This window comes from Daldinia childiae (genome assembly GCF_008694065.1).
Source record: "Daldinia childiae strain JS-1345 chromosome Unknown Scaffold3, whole genome shotgun sequence".
NCBI classification, from domain to species: Eukaryota; Fungi; Ascomycota; class Sordariomycetes; order Xylariales; family Hypoxylaceae; genus Daldinia; species Daldinia childiae.
The window spans coordinates 5,181,210-5,203,034 of NW_022984644.1; the positions used below are offsets into that span (position 1 = coordinate 5,181,210).

Here is a 21,825-nt window from a genome sequence, read left to right on the forward strand (position 1 = left end):
TATTGAAAAGCCGTAGATATGGAATTATACATTCAGGTACATGACGTGTGTATTCTGTAATGTACATAGTAGTTTGGGTCTAGACCTAAGACCTAAGACCTTTAAATACATGTAGGTACCTACCTCCTAGAGGTTAATACCTTAAGGTAGTACCATTTTAGGCTGTGCGTCAGGTTATGACCCACTCTAGCTTCTAAGCATTAGTGACCGCCCGCCTACCGACCTATGGAACCTGCCTACTCCCAGTTTCCCACTTACATATTGCCGTCATTAAAGATCACGCAGCCTTGCCAGCTGCCGCGTGAGCAAGTCGACGTGATTATTTCATCCCCCAACACGATTACCAATAGTGCACGCATTACAATTTTGTTTTTATCTACCTACTAATAAATCTTGTGGAATCCCTCGAAGATGGTCAATTCCTTTCGTCTTACAAACTTGGCTAGGTAGCACTATCACATGTTTGCGTGATGGGTAACAGCTACTCCCTCACTACGCCGTACGCCGGCTCTGCTGGAATCGATATACCAGAGTTAGCCGACTTGGTGCACGAAAGGTCGATCGGGAGTGCCCGGTTCATGAAGAGTATCCGTGCTCGTCATAATGATGGTGTAGTTTTGGCAAAGGTCACAGTGAAGCCCTATACCCCGCTATCTCTACGAGATTATGGCGACAAGATACTGCGTCAGTCACGATTGTTTCTTTTGCGTACTACTTTAGCTAACTAGATCACAAGAGGAAAGGGATAAATTGAGAGATGTTCCTAACGCCCTAGGCTTCGAACGTGCCTTTGAAACCGAGGGAAACGCCTACCTTGTGCGACAATACATATACAGCTCCCTTTACGACCGCATGTCGACGCGACCTTTCCTCGAAGATATAGAGAAGAAATGGCTTGCATTCCAGTTGCTATGCGCACTGCGAGACTGCCACAGCCGGGACATATACCATGGCGATCTGAAGACAGAGAATATTATGGTGACGTCTTGGAACTGGCTTTACCTGACCGATTTCACTGGCTCTTTTAAGCCTACGATGCTGCCCGATGATAACCCTATGTTTTACTCTTATTTTTTCGACCTGTCCGGCCGGCGTACGTGTTATATTGCCCCAGAGAGGTTTATCGAGCATATCGAAAACCCCCAGGCGCAACTCCAGGGCCATAAGCTTACCTGGTCCATGGACATATTTAGCGCTGGCTGTGTAATCGCTGAGCTTTTTCTCGAGACCCCAATATTCAGCCTTAGCCAAATGTTCAAATACCGCCGTGGTGAGTACGACCCAGTGATCTCGCATCTTAGTAGGATACCGGATCAGGGCTTGAGGGAGATGCTGTCCAGCATGATCCAGCTTGACCCCCAAAAACGATACTCCGCAGAGCAATACTTGGATTTCTACAAAGCCAAGGTCTTTCCCGAGTACTTTTACAACTTCCTCCACCAGTATATGGAACTTGTCACCGATCCAAGTTCAGGCAGGGCGCTGGTTTCAGGGCCTGTGAAGAATCTAGGCGAGGCCGATGATCGGATAGACCGAGTTTTCTACGACTTTGACAAAATATCATATTTCTTAGGTTATCGGGACGATAAAGAGTCGTCCCAGCTTACTCATTTTACGCCTCGCCTCGGTTTAGGACTTTTTCCCATACGACTAAACATACCCAATAATGAACATTTTACGTCTGCAGGAAAGCAACCTCCTACCGACGACGGTACTTTAATATTTCTCACTCTTGTCGCAGCTTCCCTCAGAAATACAGCCCGAGCAGCTTCAAAGATCAGAGCCTGTGATATATTATTAGCTTTCTCCGAGAGGCTGTCTGACGAAGCGAAGCTCGATCGGGTTCTGCCATATTTAATGACAATGCTGAATGATGATAGTGATCTAGTTGCTATCGCAGCTCTTAGATCTGTCACTCAACTTCTGGCTCTTGTAACGGTGGTCACGCCGGTTAATGCCCACGTTTTCCCCGAATACATTATGCCCAGGATGCAGGTATTTCTGTCAGGTGCCTCTAGACAACCTATTATGGGAAAGGAACGCAGGGAGCCAAGCGCCCTAGTTCGAGCTACATATGCGTCCTGCCTAGGCAGTCTTGCGACCAATGCTTCGAAATTCTTAGAGTTGACAGCCATCTTGAGAGCAGAAGGATCGATCAGTACAGCTGATCCAGAAGTCGAAGCTGGCAGCGACCCCGATGCTGCATTCGATGGACTTTTTGATAACGCGCAAAGCGAGCTTGTTGAACTATTCGAGACTCATGCCAAAGCTCTAGTCGAAGACTCGGACGCCTCTGTGCGTCGGGCGTTTCTCAGTTCCGTCCCAGAACTATGCATGTTTTTCGGCAGTGCGGAGTCTAATGATATTATCCTCACTCATCTTAATACGTATCTCAACGACCGAGACTGGATGCTAAAATGTGCATTCTTCGATACGATCGTAGGCATTGCTGCTTTCCTAGGTAGCACTAGCCTGGAAGAATTTAGCCTTCCTCTGATGATACAGGCTGTGACCGATCCGGAAGAGCATGTGGTACAGGCCGCATTACACTCTTTGGCTGAGCTTGCAAGTTTGGGTCTATTATCAAAAGCAAAAACTTGGGAGCTTATAGATGTGGTTGGTCGCTTCACAATGCATCCGAATCTGTGGATCCGAGAATCTGCTGCAGAATACATTTCTAGTGCTGCAAAGTTGCTGTCTCCCGCTGATATTAGATGCATCGTTTTACCTCTTGTTAGGCCATTCCTAAAGCCAGCAATAATTCCCGACTTTTCTGAGCTTGAATTGTTAGACGCTTTGAAGAAACCCCTATCGAGAACGGTCTTCGACTTGGCATTATCCTGGGCACAGAAAACTGATAAAGGGCTGTTTTGGAAAGCTGTCAAACAACAGAAGCAGTCTACATTTACTATTGCGTCTACGGCATTAGCAATCCGTTCGTCTCGGGAGGTACAGCCGCAAACACTTAATAAAGTCCAACGGAATGACGAAGATGAACAATGGCTTACCAGACTACGGAACATGGGGATGGCATCCGAAGATGAATTCAAGCTGCTTGTTCTTAGAGAATTTATCTGGCGCTTGAGTCAAATGAGGAACCGCGACTTGCTCGCACAAGATAACATCACCACATCCTTGAACAGTATTATTCCTTTACGAAGTCTCAATGTCAAATTGCAGACGATCATGTTCGACGAAGCTCCTGCCGAAGATGAGCTCGCATGGCAGCGACAGCGAATTTTAGCTTCGGATAAAGGTCCTTATACTATTGCTGATGCGCTGTTAGATGCGTCAATGACAATAGATGAGCCCGTCGGGAAGCGGCGTCGTGCTGCCATGAATAATCATCGCTCGCATCTGAGTAGTCGTGGAGGAGCAATATCACCAAGGACGAAAGATGGCCGAGCGTTATCGCCAATGGAGTCTCGGGCGTCTTCTCCAGTTAACGGCACAGGTTTTAACGAGTCGCGTCGTGCTTCCTCTACAACACGTGGACCGACTTCTCAGGATGATGATGCCTCTATCTCTGATTCTCCATACTCCACCAGGAGAGCCATTCGGCACCAGTCAAGTGCTCTGGACCTTTTAAATCGAAAAGATAGTGGTAGATCTATCGCAGAGACGGGGACGACTGAAGCGAATGCGTTTGGTCAAGTCGAGGGCCCATTCGCACAGAATCCGCCACCGCAAATAATAATTCCTAGTGCCGTCACAGAGAATGGGATGCCAGGAGGTCGACCGCGTGCTTCGCATACATATGAGGGCAATGACCCTAATATACTAAAAATGCTCGATAACATGTATATCGATAACTACCCACACGATATAGCCCAATTTGGACCACTCGTTTCTCCAATAACAAGGAGAAAAGTAAGTAAAGCGGCGGGACAAAGCGGCGAGGAGGCGTGGAAGCCGAGTGGTAGTCTTGTCGCTACCTTCTCGGAACATACGGGGGCGATCAACCGTGTTCTTCCATCGCCAGACCATCTCTTTTTCATTACAGGTAGTGATGATGGCTGTGTGAAGGTGTGGGACTCCTCTAGGCTGGAGCGCAATGTCACACATCGTTCACGCCAGACGCATAAGCACGCCTCGGGCGCGAAGGTCATCTCCCTCTGTTTCATTGAGAACACGCATACGTTCGTTAGTTGCGCTAGTGATGGCAGCGTTCATATAGTAAAGGTCGACACGGCAATCACCACCGGAGCTACTAAGTATATCCGATTGCGGTTACTTCGTGAGTACCAGCTTCCAGCAGATGAGTATGCTGTTTGGTGTGAGCACTTCAAGCAGGAGCTGAATTCCGTGCTGGTACTTGCAACCAACCGGTCTCGAGTCTTAGGTATTGACCTTCGTACAATGACGCTTTTATACGTTCTCGAAAATCCGGTACACCACGGTACTCCCACTTGTTTCTGTGTTGATCGGAAGCGTAACTGGCTCCTACTTGGCACGTCGCACGGGGTTTTGGACTTGTGGGACTTACGATTCAAGATGAGGCTGAAGGGTTGGGGAGTACCAGGCAAATCAGCTATCCACCGCCTTTGTCTTCATCCGACCAAAGGCCGCGGGAAGTGGGTATGCGTAGCAGGCGGTACTAGCCTTGGCGAGGTTACCGTCTGGGATCTGGAGAAGATACAATGCAGGGAAATTTATCGGGCGGGCGCATCTAAAGATGGACCTAAAGGATACAAACCATGGGACGTTGACGAAGACAAACCCGAAGGCATGCTCGACCGTTTCGCAACAAATATCGAGCCAACCGCCAACGGCAGTGGAGATCGTGGCGTCCGAGCCATGGTTGCTGGTTCGGGTGCTATGGAAGACCAGCGCGAAGTACGGTACGGATATATCCTGACAGGCGGATCGGACAAGAAATTACGTTTTTGGGACCTAATGCGAGTCGAGAATTCATGCGTGTTCAGCGGACTCCATGGCGAAGATGCCAGACCGATTTTCAGCACGGTCAACACACCAAACCAGCCTGGGCTTACTCTTAACGTGGAAAGGCTACCAAAGGGAGGTAATGCGATGGGTGCAGATCAGAAAGGTGGTAAGAGTAGCAAGGCTACGAGCAGCAGAGAAAAGCCACCCAGACACGCGGTCATATCGGCCGAGCAGGGACAGCTACTCAGAAGTCATTTAGATTCGATCCTAGACGTGGCGGTATTGGAAATGCCTTACACGATGACTGTTAGCGTAGATAGGTCAGGGGTCATCTTTGTGTTCCAGTAAAAGTAATAGATGTTACTACAGGTGGGCGTTCTAGGTATGGCTTCCTAGGTATGGCTTCGATTAAGGCAGGATAACCTTAGGTAGATTAAATTACGGGCGTAATTAAGGCTCAAAGACCCTGGAAACGACAAGGTCATATGCTTGTGTAGTAAGTATTGTATGGAACAAAATGGAATAGATACCTCTTTAACTTGACTATATCTTGGTAATATAGTACCTAGGTACATACCTAGGTACGTACATGCATGTTTAAATTGATACATGATGTACCTAGTACCAGGTACAATTATACTAACGTATCGGGAGCTAATGCAAGACGTTGTTACACCATTGATAGGAGAAAAAACTGCGGGGGCGAGAAGAGAAACAAGTATGACGTTACACTTTTGCATATGGACCTACCTACCTAATGTATACCTAAACATACAAACAAAACACTTGGTACCTTTAATATCTAACGTCTAAGTATACCATTCATAGAAGAGTATTTGAGTGTAACACTTATGGATGGCACATAAAGTAAATTCTTAAAAATGCCACCACAGAAAACGCTGCAGGCCTTTCTGGCCACAGCCCGGGCCGCATTAACTGCCCCGCCATCTAAACGCTCGGCTCCGTTGCACTTTGTTGTGGGTAATGAATCAGCTGGCACGTATTATCTTCCTATCTGTCTTCGGGCCTAGAGGCTAATACGAAATGTAACTAGATCTCGACTCCCTATGCTCTACGCTATTCTTAGCCTATCTCAGGACTCACTCACCACCGCATATCTTGCATATACCTCTGTGCCATTTACCCCGTGATGACCTCACGCTACGGCCGGAATTTACTTCCGTGCTAAAACATGCTGCCGTCACCCCCGACAACGTGTTGACGCTAACTGAGCTGCCTAGCGGTGATAACGGTCTGAAGCCCGAGGATACGCGCTGGCTGCTCGTCGACCACAATGTCATGACAGGTCCGCTAGGTCAGACTTATGGCAGCAGAGTTATCGGATGTGTCGACCACCACGATGACGAAGGCAAGGTCCCCACTGATGCCGAGCCCCGCGTCATTGAGAAGTGCGGTAGCTGCATGAGCTTAGTCGTGGAACAATGTAGCGAGGCATGGGAGGCGTTAGCGAAGCAGGACAGTGGCAGCAAGGAAGCTGCGCATATTAATGCGCAACTTGCATATCTAGCCCTCGCGCCCATCCTCATAGACACCACGAACCTCGGCAACAAGGATAAAACGACGGCCCATGACGAGCGCGCCGTAGCAACTGCCGAAGCTCATATCCGTGCCGGCTCCGAGAGCAGGGGTAGTGGTACCGGGAGCGGATACGACCGCAATGCATTCTTCGCCGAGGTTACGGCCCTTAAGGAGGACGTCTCGTACATGTCGTTCCGTGATATATTCCGCAAGGATTATAAGGAGTGGGATGAGGGCCAGCTGAAACTAGGTACGTCGTCCGTACCGCAGGCCTTCGCATTTCTGGTGCGCAAGGCCGGGGGCGAGGAGGCGTTCGCTAAAGAGTTGGAGAAGTGGTGTGAGGAAAAGAGCATTGATATTATGGCGGTGCTTACTACGGCGAAAGATGATGGAGAATTTAAGCGGGAGTTGCTAGTTTGGGCGCGGGGTGGTTTGGGGGTTGTAAATGCTGTGAAGGCGTTTGCGGAGAAGAATGGAAAGGATAAGTTGGGCCTTGGTACATGGGGAGATGGAAAACTTGATCTGGAAGAAGATGGGGGAAGTGGCTGGAGACGATGCTGGACGCAGGCGAGAGTCGAGCATAGTCGTAAGCAGATCGCGCCTATGCTGAGAGAGGCGTTAAAGGGGGTCAAGAAGGAATAGGGGAATAGAGGACTAGCATCTAGCATATTAGAGTAGAGGTCTTGAAAAGACATGCATCGCGTAGATGAACGAGGACAAGTAAGGTAGCATTAGAATTCAATAGTTAGATACCTACCTACCTACACTTAGAGTCCCATTTCTTTTTCTACCTTTTTTTTTTTTTTTTCATGTTTACCATAACTCCGATTCATCGTAATCGACTCAACCTCTCTAGTATTGTCAAACTCATCAAATTGCAGCGACGATAGCGTCCAGCCACTTCGCGAGCCGGTACCCCTGCTTCGCTATCTGCAGATCGACGACTGGCTGCGCGGTCGTCGTGTACTGCCCGCTCAAGTCCTTATTCTCGACCGCGCTTACGCCGTCCGCCAGTACCGTCGAGCACACGTATGCGTTGCTCTCCGTAGCCCATTTTAGCGCCGTCGACGTCTGCTTGTCTGCCGAAGCGACGCTGAGGCCGCTGACCCAGCTTGCTGCTTGGGATTTGTAGGAGCCGGAGTCAATTTCTGGGGTTTATTGTTAGAGGGTTATGGCTGTTTTTGTTTTTCTATCTGGAATAGGGGAAATAAAGAAAAGAGGAATGAATAGAGTAAAAGAGACAGGTACGTTACCCTTTATCAAATCCGAGGCCCACGACTTCGCCGACGACTGCGAGGACCCGCCAGAAATAGACTCAGGGATGTTGCTGTCCCAAGCCGCGTGCAAATTTGTGTCGTCGCCGTCGTATTGCACATCGATATCGTTGCCGCCGATTTCTAAAGCCTCGCAATGCAAAGGTTGTCCTATATCGCCGACGAACTGTCATGTTATGTTAATTCCTCCGTCTGAGTGCGCTACTTCGTCTGACGTCCCCTTGGTAATTTCTTACGTGGATGATCATCTATAATTGCGGTCGTTAATACTCATTTACCTAGGTACGTACTCAAGTATACCCGCCTAAGCAGGATATTCTTGAGTAGAGTACGAAGTAGTAGATGTGCTTACCTTAGCCGCAATCTGCAAATTAGCATCGGTCGCCTTCTGGCCGATCAGAATAGTCGTGTAATTCTGGAGAGCGCGCACGATGCAGCCCTCGGTACCGCAGTCGCGATCCAAGTCAACACCACAGCTAGACGGCGGGTCATCATTGGCGTCGATATAGTGGAACGACGCCGAGAACTTGCCCGCGCTCGTGTACCGGTAGCTGTCGGCCCAGGAGGCTACGCCGGCTAGGTAGTCCGCTGAAGTATCGCCCAGCAGGTCCTGGAAGAAGGACTTGGTGGATGCGCTGACGTAGTTGCTCGCGACATAGGCGACTGTCTCATGGCCCATGGCGCCCCAGGCCATGGCGCCGGGAAGGGCCGCGACGGATAGGAGAGCGAGAGATGCGATGCGCGTCATGGTGAGTACCTAGGCAGTCAATTTCCTTCTTACGGATTGAAGATATTGTAGTGACGGGAAAGACGACGACGACGAGAAGTTAGGATGCCAAGATATGATATGAAGATATTATATACATAAATAACTTCCCTGCTCAGTCCAACCTCATATCTTCACTTATTTACACGTGTGTATATACACCGGGGTATCAGCTTGATTTAACAAAACCCACACCAAGCAAGCCAATTACCTTTCCAAACGCTCTCTAAGCCCTCAATCTAAGGCGAGATAACGGAGATATAGCATACATCCAGCAACACGATGCGAATCTAGCGTCGAACGACACCAAGTTTACAGAAGGTGGTTTGTTCTGATCGCCACTCAGCTGCGTCGTAGGTACCCTTATCTCGGGGCGCATCCAATCAAGCAAGGCACGTTGGCCAGGAACCGGTACTCCTTGGCATTGCTGAGGATGCTCTCCGCGATAGTGGTTGGCCCATGCTAGAGAGCTTGCCTTTTTAGTCCAGACCCGCTGCCTATGACCTGCCTTGATTGGATTTCGGTGAGATGCGGATCTAAAGTTCTAATCCTCCCGCAATTCGGTTAAGGACCTCTGGAGGAAAACCGACTTGGAATTTCTCGGTAGTTGATCTTGGCAGAGATTTATATTTCGTAGTTGGCAATTATATATGCTTGAGTCGGTGTTGACGGTAGGTTAGTTGATTATTATTATCGTTAGATTTAGCGAAACATGATTATGGAGTCAGGTAACTACCTAGGTATAAAAGCTTGAATATACGGTTTGATTTAACGTAATGCTCCAACTTGTCTACACCCATGCTTACGATTCAGCGGATATACAATGGAGGCCGGGGTTTCCGGAAAGGGAAGGTTGTTAGGATTGGCACAGCTGGAGATTCCAATCAAAGGGTGAAAGCGAATTACCTATACGACCTCGTGCAAAAGTAAGAGAGGCCATAGGTTTAATATATTCAACTAATTTACATGGAAGATACATTGATTTTGCAAATCTTGGTCGACAGCTTCCAAAATATCCGTAGAGACGAGTTAACTTATAAGTTCATATGCCGATGTTAACTCCAAGATTATGCATCGCCCATCCTTAAGCCTATCGCCCACCGGTTAGATTTATCAAATGTATGCTACTCAAAAGCCTAACAAATTCTTTTCCTCTTCGAGTTTCATGAGAGTGGGGATTTTTCAGTATGGACGTGAAAATCTCCTGGGCAGCTTTATCGGCTATATCAATGCACCTTTTAATGGCCTCCAACACCATACCACGAGGTAGCACAGGCGGGTTCTCTGAGAGCATCTCCTGAAAGCACAATCTTAGCATCGCTCTGCAAACCGAATGTGAACCCGTAGCAGATGCCAGATCATAGGCATGAATATACATAGCTGCTGAACGCGGGCGTAGGTGTCTCGCAGGTATGCCCCATACGTTCTGAAATCTTTTCCAATCGCCCATTTCGATGTATACTTTCATGAGTCTCATGATCTGCGGTTCCTCTAGTTGGGATAAATCTGCTTGCACTAAGACGTCTTCCAGTCGCTTCATGAGTTCTACGTAATCTCGGGACGCGGATCGCTTATAAGATCGAGCTGCTGCTTCGATAATAGTGACAATAATATCACTAGCGAGGACTGGCTGTCCACGTTGCTGAACCGTTTTCAAGAGTCGTAAGGCTAGTTTAGTTTGTTCATCTAATCCCCCAATATCCGAAGTATAAATGCACGTCAAAAGCTGCAGACACTGCTGCCGCGTGAAAAGGATGCCATGAAGGCACATTTCTTCAACTAGTTGCCGTGCGTCGTCTGGAAACTCAGTGAGATTATCCATGCCAAGCTCACATGCCTTCGTGTGAACTGCGAGACGAAACCCCCAGGTTTCAAATGGATGGAGGCCTTGGCACGCAAGCTGAGATAATCGAAGGAAAGACTTTGAGAAGGATCGCCCTTCATCCGAAGTAGAGATGACAGATGGATGATCAAGCCGAGCTTCCAGTAGAGATAGAATATTGGATTTCTGATGAACATCAAATTTTAGACTCTGCTCAAGTGCCTGTTCCGATTCGATATTAAACAGTGACTTGACCACCGGTTCTTCGTCTCCGATCGTCCGCTGTGTTGAATAAAACCGTGTCTGCTCAAAAGGCGTATTCCTTGACGTATCGTTGAAGTGATTGTTTCCAGAAGTTGTATGCCGGCGCGAACTGGCGAGAATAGCCTTTTCCAACGGGTGGAGGTCTTCCATGTCCTTCGCCTCTGACTTTGGCCGCCTATGATGCGATTTTACGGGCCTATGCTCAGACTTTATAGGCCTATGCTCGGATTTTGTAGGCCTATGGTCCGGTTCTACGGGCTTATCCTCCGATTTTACGACGCTGTCGACGGGTTGACCTAGACTTCGTTTCCATAAGGCTTCAAGGCCCATTTCGGCTCTTCGAGATTCTGTCATAATCTGAACGACAATTGTAGATCCATCTTGAGCAGCACCAAAACCAGCAACACGTCCATCGCCGGCAACAACTGCAGACACCTCTTTGCCGTGGTCTATAGTCCCTAAATTAACACATATCCAGCCAGTTCTAATGCCGTCATCGGTATCCGCAACACCTCCTAGGAGCTTTGCCCGCTTAGCTATCCGACGCAGTTTTGTCTTACGCTCATTTGGTCCGAGCAAGCCGTCAGCGTGAGCCCAGATATGATGCTTAGCTCGTAGCCATCGTAACAGCCGCCCAGAGGATACGTTGAGATGGCGCTCACTCCGTGCTGTACCAAACAACATAAAAAGATTCGGGCCTAGTGCTGCTGGAGGGTCTAGGTCCCTAAGATCTAATAGAGAAAGTTCGTCAAGGCCCAACTCCTCGGAAACATATTTTAATAATGCGCCAATGATCTCTGGAGAGTCTGAAGGAACTTCCGGCAATGGCGGCGGCTCAATAGTAGCCACATGTCTTGGAGGCTCGACTTGAAGATACCAAGGGGTACTGGTTAGACTTGTGCTCCCCGTGGTAGTCTCATGACTCTGATCATCAAGTATGTCGTCCTTTTCTTGGTCTATTTCGGTCAACACCGTGCTATTTGAGATGTCATTTTGAGATAACCGAGATGAGAATGTCCGAATTGGCATCCCAGTGACTATTCGCGGTCGACACTGTAAAGGGCTAGATCTTATAGCGGGCAAAGTATTCGTAGAAGAAGCAAATAATTTTAAAGCAGCCAGACGGCAGTGAGAGCAGGCCACTGTGGCTACTGCATGTCGAGTTACCATGCCGTCGGCTAGATGACGTCGAGATGATAAAAATGGTTGCCGACCCTTTATTCTAAACTTTCTACCGGTAGTCAATGAATTTGAACTGTCATCCAGTCTTGATGTAATAATTCAGAATAAGACTAAATCTGCAAGTTAAGACGTTTAACTTTTAAGGTTCTAAAGTTGCGATCTCATAGTGGGCATGTGATACCTGATAACCTCTAACCTTAGGTAGGGTATAACCTTTAATGGAGGCGAATTTGGTTGTTAGATTTGTTAAGTGGGGCATTTATAAGCTTCAAGCCAATTAGAAATTACCAATTCAGATACCTATCAATTCTTATCGCACTTATCGTTTTATCTAAGCCTAACTGAGGGGGACTAAAAAAATACGTTCGTAATGGCAAAAATTTCGGAGTTGGATCTTGGTGAAAAAGCTCGCCTCCCAAATACTTAATTATCCTGTTCAAATTCGACCTCAAGTCGGGTCTTTCTTCCTGCATAGGCTAGGTTCGTACATATAGGATCGCCTCCTCGGTTTTACCTATTCCTTTAAATTTCATGTTATAATAATAGTTCAGCAAAATTCTCGGCAGCTTTTAAAAGAGTTTGTTGGGAATAGCTTTTCCTTTTCCCCTCCTCCCAAATACTTATACCCAAGCCGTCGCGATGCTTGTGCGACCTCTTCCGGCTCGACAGAGCCTTTCCTTACCTCGACTCAATGCAGTGAGGCGACAACAATTGGTTGCCAGACACCCGCCACTTCATTCCTTCCATACGTCGAGTCGTAGACTTTTAACTACCCGAGTCGAATTGTTACCGAGGAGGAGAAAGAGCTCGCAGGACGCTCATGGGTCAATCTTCCAGAGGTCTTTGGCTACGGCTATAAGCGACCCTTTACAAAAAGATGGAATTCCTTACGACCAACTCCCTAAAAATTACATGTATCAACCATTTCCTCCTCGTTTATACGATATACGACCCTTCGACCCTTCTTCGCCATTGCTCATCAAACCCGCAGAGGATCCTTTTCCTCGCTCCAGGATTAATAGCCATGGCATACCTGGTGGTGTCGATGAGATGATTTCAGTTTTCGATGCGTGCTTACAGGTCGGCAAGCTAGATAGAGCGGCTCTTGTCATTACTCGCCTTAGTGACGGCGGCACACTACAGCGTTCTGCTCTGACTGAGCTTCACAACCAATACCTTCGCGCAGCCATTGACAAAGCTTTTGAACAACCAGACTCTGAATGGGCTCAGTCTTTACATAAATGGTACGAGTTAAATATTAGAGGCAAAAATATTCCTCAAACACCCGAGACCGTTGCTTGCATGTTGAAGATTTCGCTCTTATCGACCCAAGGACCACGACTAGAACGGCTTGTGGCCCGGTACATGGATCTGATGCCTGGGGACGCTATATACCAAGTCTTATCGGAAGAGGATATTTTGACCCAGCAAGACGTCGGCATCATAGCCAGCATTTATCAGCCCGCTTCTGATCTTCTGGAAGATTGGGCGCCTTCACTAGAAGACGGGGAATCACAGTCGTTAGACACGGAAGTCAACTTAGCTGAACCGGTAAACCTTTCTGAGATGAAATCGGAGATGAAAGATACGCCCGAAGTTTTAGCCGTACCTCAAAAAGGATTAGGCCTCAAATCATTACGTGGCGTCTTGTCTTTCTTTTCCAAGGTCGAGGGACGGGATCTCTCGAAGCTGACGTACGCAGAGCGCCGGGAAATTCAGGCTCGGCTAGAGCATGATTGTGTTGATGCTGCTATCAACCGATGGAGAGAAGAAAATCAGGCTCTCATGAAAATGGGCTTGAACACATCATTGTCTACGAGCGCCTTGAATTCCCAGCTATATGAATGGCAATGTGCTCTAGAAAGCAAGCTAGAGGAGGAATTCTCGCTATTTGAAGAGTCAGAAACCCGCGAAAGAAAGAATGATGCGGATCAGGATCGCTGCGTATATGGCCCGTTCCTAGGGCAATCAACACCGACGAGGCTGGCGGCCGTCACAATTATAAGCGTCTTAAATGCCATGTCATCTGTAGGTGTCGACGGGGGTATTCAGCTATCTACTTTACTCAGCCATGTCTCCAAGGCAGTAGAGGAGGATATTAGACATATAATACGGCAGAAACGCATAGAGGAAGCTAAGCGTAAAGATAAAGCCCGGAATACCAGACTAAAGTTGAAGCAGAACGGTGAAGCAAGCTCATCGACAGCTCAGCCACCGACCGAGACGGCCGACACAACCCATTCTGAGACGGAATCTAATGATGTAGGAACACCTTCCTTCGAGGTTAAGTCGTGGCCTACATTAATTAAAACCAAAGTCGGCGTTGTTCTACTATCTGCTTTGATAGATACTGCAAAAATGAATGTGGTCCGGGAGCACCCCGAAACCAAGACTCTCGTTAGCCAACGGCAACCCGCTATGGCTCATACTACGATAAACAGAAAAGGAAGGAAGATTGGGCTAGTCATGCCGAACAAATTCTTAGTTGAAATTATGAAGCGAGAGCCTCCTGCGGATTTCCTTGCTAGGCACCTACCTATGCTTGTTGAACCGGAACCCTGGACAAAATTCGACAAAGGGGGCTTCATTGAGTATCCTGCTCATCTTGTACGAATTAAGAACGGCGAGAAGGACCAAAGGGTGTATACCGAAGCAGCCGTGCAGAGGGGAGACATGGAGCAGGTTAGCAAAGGTTTGGATGTTCTTGGTCGAACAGGATGGCGAATTAACAGACCTGTCTTCGATGTAATGCTTGAAGCGTGGAACAGTGGCAACCCGATAGCGAACATTCCTCCATTGGATCCCCAAATTCCCATACCCCCAGAACCAGAAGCATCTGATGATCCTCTACAGCGGCGTGAATGGCTGAATGCCGTGAAAGCCGTAGAGAACGAAAAGTCAGGTCTACACTCCGAGCGTTGCTTCATGAATTTCCAACTTGAAATTGCCAGGGCTTTCAAAGACCAGACCTTTTATTTCCCGCATAACATGGATTTCCGGGGCCGAGCTTATCCGATCCCAACATATCTCAACCATATGGGCGCAGACCATGTTCGAGGCTTGCTTCGTTTTGCCAAGGGGAAAGAGCTTGGTGAGAATGGGTTGCGATGGCTTAAGATCCACCTAGCAAATGTTTTTGGCTACGATAAGGCGAGCTTGAAGGAACGAGAAGAGTTCGTGACCGATCACCTTGCCGATATATACGATTCCGTCGCCAACCCTCTAACAGGGAACCGGTGGTGGCTCCAGGCCGAGGATGCATGGCAATGCCTGGCGACTTCCTTTGAACTGAAGGCAGCTCTCGAGTCTCCTGATCCTACTAAATTCGTGTCACACCTCCCAGTTCACCAAGATGGCACATGCAACGGACTGCAGCATTATGCGGCTCTCGGTGGTGATATTTGGGGTGCCCAACAAGTGAATCTAGAACCCGGAGACCGCCCCGCAGATGTGTATTCTGCAGTAGCCGACCTAGTAAAGGAAGGAATCGCGAAGGATTTACAAGAGTCTGAGAATATCATCGCGAAGGCGGTTGATGGCAAAATAACAAGAAAAGTGGTGAAGCAAACTGTCATGACCAATGTATACGGTGTTACCTTTGTTGGCGCCAAAGCTCAAGTACAAAAACAACTCGAGGCGGCTTATCCTAATATCCGACAAGAAACAGGCATACCGGTAAGTCTTCTCGCTTCTTACGTCGCTACGAAAGTGTTTGGGGCTCTGTCTACTATGTTTCGCGGAGCTCATGATATTCAATACTGGCTCGGAGAGTGCGCGGGCAGAGTCTGTCGCGCGCTTACCCCAGAGCAGATGGATCGAATTGCCAGTGGAGAAGCACCAGCGCCTAAGACAACAGGTAGGGCGAAGACGCCAAAACCGAAGAGCACTACCGACGAGGTTCTCAGTCAGTTCAGATCGACAGTCGTCTGGACGACCCCCCTCCGCATGCCTATTGTCCAACCATACCGCAAAAATGGAACTCGTGTGATCAATACCTCGATGCAGGATCTTACCCTGCAGGTTCCCGAGCGTTCGGATCCCGTCAATCGACGGAAGCAATTGCAGGCTTTCCCCCCCAACTTCATCCATTCTTTAGACGCTAGCCACATGCTCCTCTCAGCATTACAGTGTGATGAGCGTGGTCTCTCGTTTGCGGCTGTACACGATTCCTTCTGGACACACGCTTCTGATGTTGACGTTATGAACGATGTGCTTCGGGACAGTTTCATTCGTATACATAGCGAAGATGTCATCGGGCGTCTTGCATCCGAATTTGAGGCCCGATATAAAGGTTCTCTCTATCTATCTAAGGTCGAACGAGGTAGCAAGCTTGGCAAATTGATAGTTGCACTTCGCAAGGAGAAGAGATTGAATTTGAAAGATGAACTTCTCGAAGAGCGAGAGAGAATACGATTGTTAGCATCTCCAGACCCTGAGGAGGTCAAGAAAGGTCAAGAGATGCAGACGCCTGCCAGCATCTTTGAAGAGTTGTCGGCCCCCCAACCCTTGTCCAGCGCGGAAGACATGGAAGGCATGACATTAGGCGACATTCCCGATGTAAACGAGATACTAGCCAACACAATGCGAACAGTCGACGAAAACGACGAGGACGATTTACCATTAGCTTCAGAACCCGTCAAGGCCAATGTTAATAAAACTACCGAATCGGACATGAATTTAGACACGAATTCTCCGACGAAAGAGGCGATGGAACAACTACTGGCTGGGGTAAACATCAGCCGTTTCGAATTAGAGCTCAACGGAAGCAACCAAAAAGCAGCCAAGGCCAAGGCTAAGGCTAAACCTGCAATGATTAACGTGTGGCTTCCGCTTGTTTTCCCCGAGGTCCCTAAAAAGGTTAGTTATTCCAGCATATAATTTAGTAGATGGGCATAAGGCTAATTAGTATTCTCAGGGCGATTTCGATGTCTCACGGCTTAGGGATAGTCAGTACTTCTTCTCGTGAGCTTGGGTGGGCTTAGTTGAGCTCGGCAAGGAGCCCGAGGGTTTACAATGGCTAGAAGGTCGATGGGGTTATGATCATGTTTATTATATTATGAGCGAATGCATCATACGGCGTTTGGTGATAAAAAAAGTGCTTAGTGGCGCATGGCGGATGATTAGGAACATTAGAGGCATTATATTGTATATGGAGAGGCTCCTGTATCAATCTGTATAGTACACGGGAGGAGGTAGTCTTGGAGAATGGACTATGGAACAAATTAGGGACGGATGGGAACAAAGCGAGAGTCATCCACTCCAATAGTGTACAAATTTAGTAGCAGTCAATCCGAGAATATTGGATATTGTCAAGACTTTCTATTCGCGTGAGTATACCCATGTCTTACGATCATAGCAAGACTAAAACCCCTCCCCTTCTACATATATGCAGAGCTTATCCATCAAATCTAGTATCGTTGATAATACGAATTGATAGGCTACTGTGTACTCCCAAACACAAGACCTAAATGAAGTCAGCAGCCAGTCTTTCTCCTATCCGGATCTCAGTAAGGGACGCAGTGTAACACCAGAGAGGTGAGAGAATATTGAGGCTATTTATCACATTGCAGCTACGAGGTGAGCGAGGCCCTAGACCAACCTATAGGATCTTCGCGGCGGGATTCTAGAATGCCGGAAGGAAGCTAGGTTTTAATATCCGGGGTTACTTAAGGTACTTAAGGTTAGATATATTTTTAGATGAGTCGCATTTAATATGTATATACCTACATATGTAAAAGATAGGTAGGTACCTAACGTATGATGTATGAAGTAGTTTTGCGGGGAAAGGAGAACGAGTGTTGTGACTATGCGCTCACTTCTATATACATAGGTGTCAGTGTGTGACCGTCTTGAGATCTATCTCCTCTCGGTTCGCTCGGCTGGTCGATATGCGGACCAAGAAATGAGGAGAGCTGGATACGGTAGCCTAGACGTAGCTATCCCCGCATCTCATTCGCTGATGCTTTAGACCGGTCCGAGATGCGGTGAGCTCATACGAGGTAGGGCTGAGGTGAGGCGGTTCAGCCATCGTAGAATTATTCCCCTTTTAGCAACGATTCTCTTTCTTCTTTTTTCTTTTTTTTCTTCTTCTAGTTATCCTTCTTTCGCGTTTGTTAATGTATTGTTGACCCGGGTGCCGGCAAGGATACCTACATTATATTATGTAGGTAGGCGTATATAATACATAACTTACATAAATAAATGTATGATGCATACATATATGTATACCTTAATGTATACTTACATAAAAGGGGCGAACCACGGTAGCAGGAAAGCAGGATCTCCCCGTGCGACGCGAGATGAAGTATGTACACCGACCCCAGCTTTCTCATTCGAGAAATAGCGAGGAAAACGGAAGGGACGAACGGAGTCCTACTCCCTTTTATGTCAGCCCCCCTCCCAAGCCTCCTTGGCTGGTTTGATCTTGTGATTTGCTTTTTTTTTTCTTTTCTTCTTCTTATTCCTCTTGGCAACGGATAGGAGAAGGGAGTGACGTCGAGGCTCGTGTTTATGGTTGTATACTATATACCTACCTATGTACGTACACGCATATCGTATTAGGTATAAAAAGAGAAGCTCGACTCCTCCTTTCATCAACAATATCATAAGATTGATTCACTTAAACCAAGTTCATCAAGTAAAATTCATCTACATAATCACATCTCAACAATGTTGTTCTCACCTCGAGCTCTCATCTCCGGAGCCGCTGCCCTGCTGGCTCTCTGGTAAGTCACCGTCTACTCATAACATCTACCTTGACACAACAACATATGTTAACATAAGACATCACAGCAATGTAGCAGTAGCATCCCCTGTAGCAGAAGTACCCAGCCCGACGATCCCCGGACACTGTTCAACTACGATGGACGACTTTGAGCATACTACTGCTTGGGTCAAGACTCACGAATGCTACACTTACACCAGAACTATCCAGTCCTGTAAGTCTCTCCTTGCACACTAGCATTGAACATGCAAGTTACTGATTACATGCCCAGCTACTTGCCCTACCTTATCATGCCCATCCAGGCCAACAGATGTAGTCTGCCCGCTCTACATCAAGGTCTCAAGCGTTACCGTGCCATGCTCTACGGACTGCTGCCCGACGACGTCAACATCGTATGTAGCAAATGGCGCGTGTCCCACTTGCGATCCTTGCCCTATCCCAACTGAATGGATCACTTACACGACCGGATGTGCTGGTACACCTACTATTACATCTGTGACGATCGAGACCCCGCCGTGGAACACGCCCGGTTCTCTTGAGAATTAGTATGTATGAGAGGAAGATCTAGGTTTAGATCGAAGGAACTGAGGGTAAAAGCAATGTAGCCTGTAGCTCTTCAATACAGCTTAATTTTTGATTTCTAGACCACTGTGTAAGTTTCGCGATTATCGTACTGTAGCCCCCTTTAAACTTGGGACTGTGCATACACCTCCACTAGCCGTAGTCAGCTTTCCAATTTCTTCTTTACCCGCCTCCTTAACTAGGTGACCGTCGAAAGCAACTTCTAAGCTATCCGTTGTAGTAAATCCGGGCTGGAATGTCTCCCAGACCTTCTTCTTGGGGTTGAGAACACCCTCAGGCTCGCCCCTCCATCCGTCAAAGCACACGCGCTCACCGGTCTTCGCATCGGGAGGTGGAGTGACTAACTCAACGGGTCCCTTGTGATCATCTACCTCGCCCTCCTTCAACTTCGGTGACGCGGCTAGGACCATAGCGCATGACTTAATTCCCCGCATCTTGACGGGCTTCAGATTGGCGACTACGACAACCTTGCGGTTTTGCATCTCTTCTAGAGGAATCAGACCGTTCAGCCCGGAGCAGACAGTCCTGCAGACCTGGCCTTCGTACTCGGTGGTATCCTCGGTGCCGGGCTTGTCGCCCATGGCAATCGTAGAAACAAACAGACTGTCGGCTTCCGGGTGCTTGATAGCCTTCAGAATGTGACCCACTCGGAGATCGATTAGATGGGGCGACGGGGGCGTAGTAACGGCCGGAGCCTTTTGGGGTTTGGGAGCCTTCTCCTTCTTCTCCTTCTTGGGCTTCTCGGTGGCAACGCCCACTGCGGCTGCAGCCTTGCTACCAGCTTCAACGGCTGCATCCTTGACAGCCTCAGCCGCTGCCTTCGTTCGGTCAACTAACGTCGCAGCAACCCCGCCATCACCACCGGCGGCAGCAGCAGCAGCGGCAGCCTTCTCCTTCTTTAAGCGCTCCTTCTCAGCCTTGGCGTCGACGGGCGGCTTGACATAAAGGACCTCGTCAAGATCAACCTTGATCTTGTCCGTATCGTTGACATTCAGGCCAAAGACGCCCGAGTTCTGGACAAAGTCGAGGTGGCGGAGGATATGAGGGTGACCTTGTTCGCCGGTTCGCTGCTCAGGGGTCCACGACTTGACGGTAGGAGCCAGGGACTCGTAGATAGCGATGTCAGCCTTAGAGGGCTTAGTGCCGAGAAGAGTAGTTCGGGAGGTCAGGTGAGAGTTAAGCTTCTCAAGGATTGATGTATCCGATGGCGAGCTCCTTAGCCGTTCCGAAGTGGTGATCCATTGTTGAACCTCAGTCTCCTCGGTAGGAGTAAGCTTCTGGGAATTAAGGGCGGCCATGGTAAATGTTCGGGAAAAGATGCCTCGTGAAAGAGGGCGAATAACGCGAAGCAGTGACAGCTTGATGGTTTTTTACCCAGCTGTAACTAAGACAGGGTCGCAGAGAAATACGGTGTTGAGAAGTAACTAGGATTTTGGCGTCAAGTAATTAATGGAGGGGTTCGGTTTGGATATGAATTTTTTGAAGCTTTCGAAATTCAAATGCCCCTCCATCGAATTGACTCATTTACTTCAACATAAGGCGGGGTGATAATTGATCACGTAATATTACTGTTACTTGAATAAAGATATATTTAGACTTTTAATTGCATTTAAAGTCTAAAAGTCGGAACTAGATCGGGCCGGGATCCACCTAACGCTTTCCAGGGATGGTAACAACGGGCTGCGCGGCTGCAACCCCCAAAGCTCTCCAAGCTTGTAGAAAGTCAGCCTACTAATAAACGTCAATCGCGACTTTCCTTAACATTCATTAGCTCCCCTGAGCTGTGTCGACAACATCTATCCAAAACTACCCCGGAATTACCAAACAATTACTCCCATCCGAATTCTATAAATATGGGCGCTCTAACATACGGCGCTGGAGGACTCTCCTCTTTCATAACAATTGTTGGATTGTGTATGTGAAACATTCGCGCTCAAGAGCGTACGTGAGATCGAGATTGAGATCGAGAGGCTGATTGTTTGTAGACATGCTCTTTACCGGTAGCGGTGAATCATTTAATGTTCGTCTCGATAATACGCAATAATTAATTACACCATATCCTAATTATCTTCTAGGTCGGAGCTTTCCTCGAAACAGTATCGCCGTACGTATGGGCGGATTTAGGTATTGCGCTTTGCATTGGTCTATCAGTCGTCGGCGCAGCATGGTATGACACGCCCCCCAGCTCAAGCTATCATCCCAATCGAACGTATCACGATTAACAAGTATTCAGGGGTATCTTCATCACGGGTTCTTCCATCCTCGGTGGTGGTGTTAAGGCCCCTCGAATCCGAACCAAGAACTTGATCTCCATCATCTTCTGCGAAGTTGTTGCCATCTACGGTGTCATCATGGCCATCGTATTCTCCTCCAAGGTCAACTACGCAAGCCCCGACGAAGTCTTTGACCCCAACAGTTACTACACCGGTTTCGCCTTGTTCTGGGCTGGCATAACGGTAGGAGGATGTAACCTGGTTTGTGGTGTTGCTGTTGGCATCAACGGCAGTGGAGCTGCTCTAGCAGATGCTGCGGATCCTTCTCTGTATGCCTCAGCTCCATTCCCCTCGGCCATATAGTAATGCTAACAAAGGCTATCAGTTTCGTCAAGATTCTCGTCATCGAAATCTTCAGTTCCGTCCTAGGTCTCTTCGGTTTGATCGTCGGTCTCCTCGTATCCAGCAAGGCGAATGACTTCGGCGAGGTCTAATCTTGATTATGTATTGACAGAATACAGTGTAAGAAGAGATGCATTCACAATCGATCAAGGATTGTTGGCGTTCGGAAA

The 21,825-nt window shown here is 48.0% G+C and overlaps 8 protein-coding genes across 8 annotated transcripts; 5 read left to right on the forward strand and 3 right to left on the reverse strand.

The window, feature by feature from the left end:
- Nucleotides 1–470: 470 nt before the first annotated feature.
- Nucleotides 471–5,235, forward strand: GL218_04126 (Serine/threonine-protein kinase ppk19; the record flags this gene model as incomplete). Its single annotated transcript, XM_033580710.1, has 2 exons — nucleotides 471–684; nucleotides 737–5,235. The coding sequence occupies 2 exons, from the start codon at nucleotides 471–473 to the stop codon at nucleotides 5,233–5,235; spliced, it is 4,713 nt and encodes a 1,570-aa protein (XP_033436248.1).
- A 533-nt stretch (nucleotides 5,236–5,768) lies between these two features.
- Nucleotides 5,769–7,068, forward strand: GL218_04127 (Exopolyphosphatase; the record flags this gene model as incomplete). Its single annotated transcript, XM_033580711.1, has 2 exons — nucleotides 5,769–5,868; nucleotides 5,942–7,068. The coding sequence occupies 2 exons, from the start codon at nucleotides 5,769–5,771 to the stop codon at nucleotides 7,066–7,068; spliced, it is 1,227 nt and encodes a 408-aa protein (XP_033436247.1).
- A 228-nt stretch (nucleotides 7,069–7,296) lies between these two features.
- On the reverse strand, nucleotides 7,297–8,448 carry GL218_04128 (Nuclease S1; the record flags this gene model as incomplete). Its single annotated transcript, XM_033580712.1, has 4 exons — nucleotides 7,297–7,574; nucleotides 7,680–7,866; nucleotides 7,937–7,948; nucleotides 8,053–8,448. 4 exons carry the CDS (start codon nucleotides 8,446–8,448, stop codon nucleotides 7,297–7,299), a joined length of 873 nt encoding a protein of 290 aa, XP_033436252.1.
- Nucleotides 8,449–9,704: 1,256 nt separating this feature from the next.
- On the reverse strand, nucleotides 9,705–11,581 carry GL218_04129 (ATPase synthesis protein 25, mitochondrial; the record flags this gene model as incomplete). Its single annotated transcript, XM_033580713.1, has 2 exons — nucleotides 9,705–9,788; nucleotides 9,890–11,581. The coding sequence occupies 2 exons, from the start codon at nucleotides 11,579–11,581 to the stop codon at nucleotides 9,705–9,707; spliced, it is 1,776 nt and encodes a 591-aa protein (XP_033436251.1).
- Nucleotides 11,582–12,646: 1,065 nt separating this feature from the next.
- On the forward strand, nucleotides 12,647–16,700 carry GL218_04130 (DNA-directed RNA polymerase, mitochondrial; the record flags this gene model as incomplete). The annotated part of the gene is made up of 2 exons (XM_033580714.1): nucleotides 12,647–16,591; nucleotides 16,650–16,700. 2 exons carry the CDS (start codon nucleotides 12,647–12,649, stop codon nucleotides 16,698–16,700), a joined length of 3,996 nt encoding a protein of 1,331 aa, XP_033437032.1.
- Nucleotides 16,701–18,403: 1,703 nt separating this feature from the next.
- GL218_04131 (uncharacterized protein) lies at nucleotides 18,404–19,004 on the forward strand (the record flags this gene model as incomplete). The annotated part of the gene is made up of 3 exons (XM_033580715.1): nucleotides 18,404–18,459; nucleotides 18,527–18,672; nucleotides 18,730–19,004. 3 exons carry the CDS (start codon nucleotides 18,404–18,406, stop codon nucleotides 19,002–19,004), a joined length of 477 nt encoding a protein of 158 aa, XP_033437033.1.
- Nucleotides 19,005–19,123: 119 nt separating this feature from the next.
- Nucleotides 19,124–20,338, reverse strand: GL218_04132 (tRNA-aminoacylation cofactor ARC1; the record flags this gene model as incomplete). Its single annotated transcript, XM_033580716.1, has 1 exon — nucleotides 19,124–20,338. One exon carries the CDS (start codon nucleotides 20,336–20,338, stop codon nucleotides 19,124–19,126), a length of 1,215 nt encoding a protein of 404 aa, XP_033437034.1.
- Nucleotides 20,339–20,893: 555 nt separating this feature from the next.
- Nucleotides 20,894–21,747, forward strand: GL218_04133 (putative V-type proton ATPase 20 kDa proteolipid subunit; the record flags this gene model as incomplete). Its single annotated transcript, XM_033580717.1, has 5 exons — nucleotides 20,894–20,954; nucleotides 21,026–21,060; nucleotides 21,116–21,207; nucleotides 21,274–21,582; nucleotides 21,639–21,747. 5 exons carry the CDS (start codon nucleotides 20,894–20,896, stop codon nucleotides 21,745–21,747), a joined length of 606 nt encoding a protein of 201 aa, XP_033437035.1.
- Nucleotides 21,748–21,825: the final 78 nt, after the last annotated feature.